Source organism: Trichinella spiralis (genome assembly GCF_000181795.1).
Source record: "Trichinella spiralis strain ISS 195 chromosome Unknown Scfld1, whole genome shotgun sequence".
Lineage (NCBI taxonomy): Eukaryota > Metazoa > Nematoda > Enoplea > Trichinellida > Trichinellidae > Trichinella > Trichinella spiralis.
The window spans coordinates 1881836-1891126 of NW_003526940.1; the positions used below are offsets into that span (position 1 = coordinate 1881836).

Sequence of the window (9291 nt, forward strand, 5' to 3'; positions counted from 1 at the left end):
TAAACACCTTAAAGGAATTCATTGGTGCTTTTTAATTCATCAAAAAAAGAGCAAACTTTATTAATTAAAAATTTATGAAATCCAATTTGTTACTAAAAAATTCATTTAAAACAGGTCAAATGAACGCGAGAGATTAAATCATTAGCTTAGATAACCTCATTTTAAAAGGATCAAAATCTTTAATCATACAATAAAATAGACACATTCCAAAACTTAAAAAGTGCAAATTAACATCAGGAAATAACATTTGTCTACTAACAAAACGAACAATTCTTGACAATTTTCATTGTTCATCGAATAAAATTCGTCAAACTCGAAGTTCAAGTTCGAATTTTTCACACAACATGATAACGAAGCAGTGTGATTAATTTATAAATAATGAATGCTAAATAATTAAAATAAAAATGCGACAATAATCGATCACTGTTTCAAAGTAAACTTTTACATTACGCAAGTTTCAAAACGTTACAGTGATGATAGTGGACACATTCTTACTGTAACGATGCGTATGCTTAACCGGAATAAAACATAATATTTAATAATTTATTTACAAGTATTTAAATTTTCACTTTTCACAGAACTTCTCACTTTCAGAACGAATTTTAAACATAGCCAAAAATAAAGTACCATTTACAGAAAGACTAATAATGAAATTCAGGTAACAAAAGTTAGTGACATTTGAATAGAAGAAGTTCTAACATAAAATTTTATGCTTCATAATAATTCAGTTTCCGTTTCATATGCAGAATTTTACAAAAACATGTAGCGCGATCGACAGCATTTAAGAAAACGAGGTTGTCCCAAATTCAGAAGTATAGATGTTACGCCAGATATGAACAATTTACAAAAGTTAATATTTGGCCACCCTTTTGGCAAAAGTTAATATTTGGTGGCTACGGTTTGACAAATTTTGATAATGATCTGATTTTAGAGAAAAAAATAAAGAAAGTTTTAGCTTTGGAAAATTTACGCTATGATTTGTTTTCTTCTAATTCATTTTTATCCAATAGCTTACTGAACTCAACTATTATTATTTATTGCACCGTCAAGCTGGTTATATTACAATTTCAGTTCTACAGCACATATGGATGTTCAAAGTTAAAGAATATAATACTAGACACAGCTGGTTCTGCTAGAGAGTTCTTCACAGGAGAAACCATGGAATAACTTTGACTTTATGGATGAACGATATGTTGAAATGATGATTGTATTTATTTATTACGGAATCACACTGCAAATTGTTTAATTATCAATAATCAGTAGCGTCAACAAATAGCAGTTTCACTCGATCACACAGACGGTCTTCCGGCTTCAAATAGCAATAAAAGAATTCGACATCGTGCTTCATTTGGTATCATTAAGCGTTGTCATGGCATAAAAGAACTGCTTCTTTCAAAGTCCAAAGTTCTCTCCGGAGCAAACATGAGAGGTGAAAAGTCGGCGGAACAGGTGGCGAGTAGTATAATTACACATCATTACACTTACGCGGAATCATCATTATCATTACATCAACATTATTCTACATCAGAGCAACGCTTCTTGGAGTTTAGGAACGAACCACTTGTTTGTTACTAAAGTTCGGGCAAGAGAACTAATAATCACTTTGAACCGAAAAAGATTCACAGTTCATCGCTGCAACACTTCGGTAATGAATCCGCCATAGCGATCCGTAAACTAATTCTGATTGGGTGAGGTACCACACCTAAAACCAACAAGAAAAAGTAAACTCTCCTTCAACAGTATATTTTGTACCAAAATCTGACGATTCCCTTCACAAGAAAATACTGTCGTTAAATTAATATAAAATGACGATTTGTAGGCAATCGCCCTGTATGAAATTGATAACGACCAATTTTTTGTGGCTTCTTCGCCTTAGTGCCTAGTGATGGTCGCGGACAGCATCAGCAATGCCAGTTCGCTCTCCCTTCCCCGCTTCGCGACTACAAGACATCAGCACAAGTATAATTTCTTTATTCAGCAAATAAGCACAAGATAAAAATACAATAAACACAATACACGAACAATACAGCACAACACGAAAAATAATAATGAATTAATTCATTGCTATCCTGATCGCGCCAATTTCAGCAAATGGTACCCGGAAATTAGCTATTTCCGGGTAATAAGCAAAATCTAAGCAGCACATTCTCTTTGAAGATCACTCAACACCGTGATTACATTCGACGAGAGTGATTCTAAATACCACATGGGCATCTTCAAAACATCTTATTCAAATGACAAATCAGCATTTTCACAGACTTGTTGAAACATAATTTCAACTGGGTATTCTCCTGTTGCCAAGAGAAGCGTTTGCCAGAAGTAATCGTTGCATGCATGATCTGGTGGGTAGAACGTCCCTAGAAGCTGATGATACTGAGAAACTAACGGAGCTTAAGCACACTTTCAACGGTAACGGCTTGATGCCTTCGTAGGAAACGTACGATGTTATATCAGTAATAAAAAAGAAGCAAAAACTGCATGTCAGCTTAGGAAAGTCGCGTCTATAACACTGGCGGACTGCGACGCTGAATCTGCGATTAGTAAAACAGCTACGCCACACCTGCTTTGCAGAATAATTTCCATTATCCTTCAATGCGCCCTTCGCATCAGTCCTAGTGTAGGGATGTTGAGGTGAGCCTGGTGTCGATTTTTGCCAAGAGCGCAGTTGTTTGCCAAGCTTGATACAATTTTGTCATAAGTTTCCATCGGAACGGCAGTGATTCATGAAAAGAAATTATCAGATCTGTTGGCCATTTCCTTTACGTTGGCAAAATTTCCATTTCAATTATCATTTCCATGTTCACAAGTAGACAACACAAAAATTGGTTACGGAGAAACCATGCATTCTGGTCAATAGCATTGCCACAACTTTAGTTCATCACGAAACATCTGGAACGACTTCACGTTGCCAACTGCAAATGGAGTAGTGATCACAAGGAAGCGCTACATTTTAGATATGCCAAAACGTTACAACAGACGTCATTTAAGGTTTTTGTACGATGAATCTTGAACGAGTTCCACTAATTCATCAACCTCATTAGCGATTAATTCTAAAAAGGATGAGATGACGTGGCAAAATTTTGTCAAAAACACTACAATTTGAACTTATACCTGTGAAATCCCAGTCCACGGGTTTTGCTTATAGAAGGGCAGTAGTTAAATCGCGGCAATGCGAACAAACCAGTGAATTATTCTTCTTTACTACATATTCATACCAACTTTCCATATTAATCATTCCACATCACCACGCCAGTTCTATTACTACTGTATCTCTACAGTATTTATTGATTTTCAAGGTGAAATACTCAGCAGTCTTCCTTCAGCTGAACATAATAATAAATTAATTATGGTTTACTGATTTCACAAAATGAATAATATATTATCAGAAAAACTATTTTTAATATTGCAATAACAGTTAAAACAAAGCTTTTGAAATAATTGTGTTGTAAACGACAAAACAGAGGATTTTGTAGTTGACGTGATGGAACCTGAATATCATTACAGTAAGACAAAAAGAAGGAGAGAGAGGAAGACTGATTGATTGACGGAAGTTTGGAGAACTGACGTGTTGAAACGCGTGTGACTGTAGCTTAACTTGTGTAGTTGTGACTCTTAACGGATACGATTTAGTTATTGGTTGACTTTGTTCATATGGTCAGAATAAAGTTGTGTCATCACTCAGTTGTGCTTCTTATTTCCCGAACGCAACGTGAGAGTGGTGTTGACGCGACAGAAGTTGGATAGTCGATATTGAACTTGACTTTCTACCTAGACAAAAATGGTCACAAAGAACCCGACTATCAGATCAAGTGTAGCCAGAATTATTTGACGCGGCTGCTACATGTTTTGGTACCACGAGTCTGGAACACACCGACGGATTTCGCAGACGGGACAGTCTCTGAGAAGCAGAACCTCATTGACTGAAGAAGTTGAGATTTCAGAACGGCTTCTCTACAAAAATTAAATGGCGAATTTGAAACTGTTCAGATCGATACTTGAGATGGACAAATTGCTTCATTATTCCTCAATTGCGTTGGCTGACATCAGCCATTGACGATCTGAATGATACTTTGGATAGTGAAAAAGAGCGCAGACAGATCTGCTTGGTGAAAATCTCTGACCGATCAGCGAAGCAATGGAAAATATTGACGATTTTTTCGACGAACGACAAACTCTCAGTTCAAAGATACTGGAACTCTGCAGAACGTGCAAATGGATCCAGTAACAGGGGAACATCTGATCCACTCAATCAGAACACATTCCCCAATGTGCGACTTCCAAAGCTGGAAATAAAGAAGTTTGATGTAAATTTTTGTGATTGGTAAGGATTTCAGGACGAGTTTAGAACTTCGATACATGCCAACACGACGCCAACATGATCCAGAACTTCAGCTATCTCTGATCACTCCTCACTGGAAACGTTGCTCCACCAATAGCAGGTCGTTCTTTGACGAACAAATGACGAAGCCGCGATGCCCGCCCGCAAATGATGAATTAGAAAACAAGAAGTAATAATTGAAGAGCATATGAAAGAACAGTAAAAGCTGCCAGTGGTTACCACTGAATGGAACTTACTGCGTCTTCGACAATTGATAAATCAAATGGAATCACATGTGCACTTCCTCGAAGCATTAGGAACATTCCCAGAGACATATCAAGCGCGATGATTGGACGATTGCAATGCTTACATTGCCATCAAGTTTTGGAAAGAAATACTACGAGCAGTTGTCACAAATGTGACTGCCTGAGGATGAAGAAATCATTATCGAAGAACACATAAAACAATGAAACGTAATAATCCAAAAGTGGCTTCCAATACTCGAATATATTTGTCGCTTCGTCTGCGGAATTATATTTATTAGCATTCGAATGTGAAGATTATTGTTCTTTATTGAGCTTGTTATTGCCGATACATCGTATTCATTTTTCATCTGATACTTAATGATTTCTTTGATATTTGTGTATTTTCTCAATAAATGAAAAGTTATTCTTTTGATGATGGTTAAATTTTTTTTGTTGTTTTCGAATTCACTTGTTATCAGTATCAAGTACTATAAAATAAAATTCGAGCAAAAGTATACAATGACTAATTTGCGCAGCTGTCTGTAAGAAGGGTAAATTTCTATAATCCCGCATTCTATTTTTCAGTTCACTCCATAATATCGTTCTTGTTTGTGTTCGATGGCAATTCACCTGTAAGTAATTTACATTAAAATTAAATTAGTACTTATTTGAAAGTTATAAAAGATAATACAAACTGAATATAGAAAAAGTCAAACATAATGTTATAGTGGAGGATTAGACTGGATAAAATTTAAAGTAACTGTAATGAAAATTTAAAATTATGAAAAAGTATGCAAAATTATACAAATTGTAATTGAATTACAATCGTACTTGGTTAGGTGCACATTGGATAAGTGCATCGTTTTGCTGCGTTTCACTGGATTTAGTGTTCGCAATATATAGTCCTAAAGTGCACAGTAGGCGCGTTTCCGGCCGCTTTACGTTTATCATCCGCCATAACAACTATTGATAGTTGGCAAAGTTTATTGTTCGCTATATCAAAATAAGGAATCAGCACTGTTGGAGATCCATAAAATATATTTAAAAAAGAAATAATTATACTAAAATCACACTGAACCAGTGTAAAAATAACAGCAATGAACATATGAAACCTCATAAGAGTACGATGCATCTGGAAAAAAAAAGTCTCTATGAAGATTAAATCCTCTGAATTGTAGTTGTCAGTGATAGCACGGACGCAGTACACTGCTGAATCCAGGTTTCCGCAATAATTTTCATCCATTTAAATAACTTTTTTTCTTCAATTACTGGGGCATTTTGAACAACTTTAAATTAATACTAAAATGTTTAAATTTAGGAAATATAGTTTATAAAATAATATTTTTATCACAAGTGTGATTACTGATGGAAATTTGAAAATTTTAGCTTGAAATTATTTTTGAAATATTGTGCTGTCAAATTCCTTCAACTGTTTTTTGAAAGTTGTAACACGTTTCACTTGTTGTTCTAATACTTCGTTGGCTGGTTTACGCCACTGATTATATTCTAATCCAAGCATACCGCCGATCACTTCCTATGACAAATTAGCCATATGAATATGAAAGAGTGAAATTATGTTTAAAAGAAAAAGTATGCCAATATAGTGATGTTGTTTACCTGGCCAAACCACGATGGAACCAGCGATTCATTTTCTATGATGTGCGCCATGCCTCCTTCCAAACCAAAGTAAACTACAAAGTAAGAAAATCCAGCTGGAATCTGTAATTTTTAAAATCATTAAAATCAAATAAAAAAGCAAAGAAATAATAAAATTACCACTCTTTTAACATCTCTTTCCTTCATATCAATCAACACCGCATTATCTCTGGAGCTATCCTCACATTCCATTATTGCTTGCTTCGTATTGATTAAAGAATTCGTTGTATTAGAAGAAAAAAAAACATAATAATAAAGCAAAATACTTTGAAATACATCGGTGCACATTCGAAGATCTTTTTACTGACAGGTATACATTCCAGAAAACAATGAGGCATGTGTTTGACATTTTTGGCAGTTTCGAAAAAGATACAACACAAACTTTGTGTACGAAACATTGCCACCAATTTTTCACGCCAAAACTAATAAACAAACAAACAAATAGTTGCAATAAAAGTTATTAAAATGAAAAAAATTTAAAAGTTGGTAACATATGTATATATATATCTGCTTACTTTGATTTCATCCAACACATCTTCGTCCATTTGTGCACAACTGGAAACGTGATTCAACGGTGCAATCAGGCAATGATTGCGGACGAGGGGTTTGTTTTTCGGCAAAGCCAAATAAGTCTGCAGCAATTTGCATGAATCAGTGAAGTATTATAACGTTGAGAATTTGTTAATTCATAATTCTACGAGTGGAAAAGAAAAGGAAAAGCAAACCTGATTGCCAAATGCAATTACAAAATGCCTGTCCAATTTCCCTTCGACGCATCTTACGCAAGTGTCCAATTTCTGTTCCTGGCGTCGAAAATCTTGAGAAGAAAAAATTAATTAACATTTTATTCAACACTTTCAGTATTACAATGACTAAGTTTGAAAAAAAATTGTTGCACGTATTTATTATTATTATTATTAGATTTCTTTTTGATATTCAACTTTTTTCCTGATCAATAATGATTGCAAAATCAATTTTATACATTTGCAAGTACAATCAATCAATTTCATAATAATAATTACTTCAGTTTGGTCACAACAGTGAAACACATAAGCACATTCAACTAATTGCGCACACATTTGAAAAAGCCTGTTTTGCATTAAAAATCACCGCTGTCAAAAGTTATCTCATTCAAAAATCAAAAACACTACCCAAATGATGGATGATCAACGTGCTTACGTGCGCTTTTGGCGTCAATAACAATCGCCGAAAGCTCATCCATCCGTGATAGGAAAAATTATTTAAAAGAAAAAAAAAGAACAAATATGACAAAAAAGCTGTACAAAAATTTCAGCTCTGCTTCATCTAGGAAAACTGCATGCATAAAAGAAGAAGAGCATCGGTTCTTCTTGGAAAATTAATCACAAATATTTTTGCGGGTCAATAATTTGTCTTATCTTCACAATTATCATCAAACGGTGACAAATGTTGCAGGCAATAATTCACACTGTTGAACTAACTGTTCGCTTGATTTAGAAAATTATGAATTATTATCAACTGACGACGTCAAATAATAATCTTTCTTTATAGATGGACAATTTCCTCGTGCGCAATTTGTCCAAATGTCGTGCAAAATTTATAACAGAAGCTGTTTGTTCTTGTTTTTCCAATTATCGACCAATTATGAATATTTTCCCTTCAAACAGCCTCAATTTCAACAGCACAAATATCACGTCACATTATCATAATAACAAAAAAAATAAGCAAGAATTTCAGCAATATTCGTCGTCTGATTGCTTTCTCGAATCTCATCAATATCAATAATTGTGCACTGCATTCACTTCATCAACTGCAGCATACGGTCCAATAAATAATGTTTTGATTGATTCCACAAGAGAAGTCATTTCAAGAATGCTGACACAAACAACAACAACATAGAAAAAAGATATTCTATACAAGCAACTACAACTAAAGCTGGGAATAAGATTTTTCACAATTGAACAAGTAAAAAAAAATGTCTTCTTTTCTACACATCTAATTAATGATAATCGACACATGTAAGCATAAGAGAAAACAATCTTCAATTGTAAAAATCTCAACAACCTGAGCACCTTCAATAAGAAAGCCTATTTATCAAACTGATGCTAAATTCATCCATCAAATCGTTAACAACTTTTACAAAACAACAAACAACTGTTTTTAAAGTATTCAATGCAAATTGATACAAAATTTGTGAACACGGAAAAGGAAACAAGGCAAAAATTACGTGAACAATAAATAAATTCATCTTCCATGCAGTAGTACAATTTTCAATTAGAAAAATACTTATATATTTTTTAATTTTTATATACAAATAATCGACAATAATTTTAACAAAAGTTGCATAGTTGGATAATTTCTTTTCTAAATACTGCTTCTAAAAAAATTAATAAGCATAAAATTCATTACAACAAATAATAACAAAGGCATGCAAAAAAGAAGATAACAATCAGATAACTGATAATAATAATAATAGTTAAAGCATAATGAAAAACCGTTGCAGAACCAACCTTGCCTGTGGGTTGAATTGGCGTCGAGCCGGCGCCTGGACGACCATTATCATTAAGATTGGTGAACAAGGCGGCGCCGGCGGTAGTCGAAGCTGTCATGTGCCGGTGCAGCAGAAAAAGCCAAACTAGCCCCGGCACCGACCCTGCAGCTTTGCTTGGGGCGTGGCGGTGTCCCCGGACAAGATATTCCCAACCAGTAACCAGGTAAGGAGAAGAAGAATATGAATAGGAAGAATAAGACGTGGAAGAAGAAGAAGAAGAAGAAGAATCAAGCAAAACTAGCAACCATTAAGCGCAATGGACAGATGTGAAAATTTAAAACGCCACTCCACGGCGCCGGCCCATAGAAGCCATGATCGGTCCGCGAATACAACGGCTCGCTTTGCTAGCGCTCGTCTACGCCACTCCCACCACGTCCGAAAGCCGCATTCCTGATCGACAGCAAGATGTTTACTACGACATTTTCTACGATAGCAGTATGCAAAACTGAACCATTGAAAAAAACACCGAAATATTATATATATACTTTTTTTTTCAACAAACAAACTGCTTAATAATTAATTGAAATTCAAGTTGCCCAAGC

At 34.7% G+C, this 9291-nt stretch overlaps 4 protein-coding genes across 4 annotated transcripts; 2 read left to right on the top strand and 2 right to left on the bottom strand.

The window, feature by feature from the left end:
• The first annotated feature begins 647 nt into the window (after nucleotides 1-647).
• On the top strand, nucleotides 648-1167 carry Tsp_12301 (conserved hypothetical protein). The gene is made up of 2 exons (XM_003381848.1): nucleotides 648-658; nucleotides 729-1167. The coding sequence occupies exons 1-2, from the start codon at nucleotides 648-650 to the stop codon at nucleotides 1165-1167; spliced, it is 450 nt and encodes a 149-aa protein (XP_003381896.1).
• A 991-nt stretch (nucleotides 1168-2158) lies between these two features.
• Nucleotides 2159-3226, bottom strand: Tsp_12300 (hypothetical protein). The gene is made up of 3 exons (XM_003381849.1): nucleotides 3182-3226; nucleotides 2281-2677; nucleotides 2159-2214 (listed from the first exon to the last, which is right to left on the bottom strand). Exons 1-3 carry the CDS (start codon nucleotides 3224-3226, stop codon nucleotides 2159-2161), a joined length of 498 nt encoding a protein of 165 aa, XP_003381897.1.
• A 425-nt stretch (nucleotides 3227-3651) lies between these two features.
• Tsp_12299 (conserved hypothetical protein) lies at nucleotides 3652-4512 on the top strand. Its single transcript, XM_003381850.1, has 4 exons — nucleotides 3652-3735; nucleotides 3816-3894; nucleotides 3988-4297; nucleotides 4335-4512. Exons 1-4 carry the CDS (start codon nucleotides 3652-3654, stop codon nucleotides 4510-4512), a joined length of 651 nt encoding a protein of 216 aa, XP_003381898.1.
• A 1444-nt stretch (nucleotides 4513-5956) lies between these two features.
• Nucleotides 5957-8807, bottom strand: Tsp_12298 (conserved hypothetical protein). Its single transcript, XM_003381851.1, has 4 exons — nucleotides 8709-8807; nucleotides 6735-6851; nucleotides 6181-6282; nucleotides 5957-6097 (listed from the first exon to the last, which is right to left on the bottom strand). The coding sequence occupies exons 1-4, from the start codon at nucleotides 8805-8807 to the stop codon at nucleotides 5957-5959; spliced, it is 459 nt and encodes a 152-aa protein (XP_003381899.1).
• Between the last annotated feature and the right edge of the window lie 484 nt (nucleotides 8808-9291).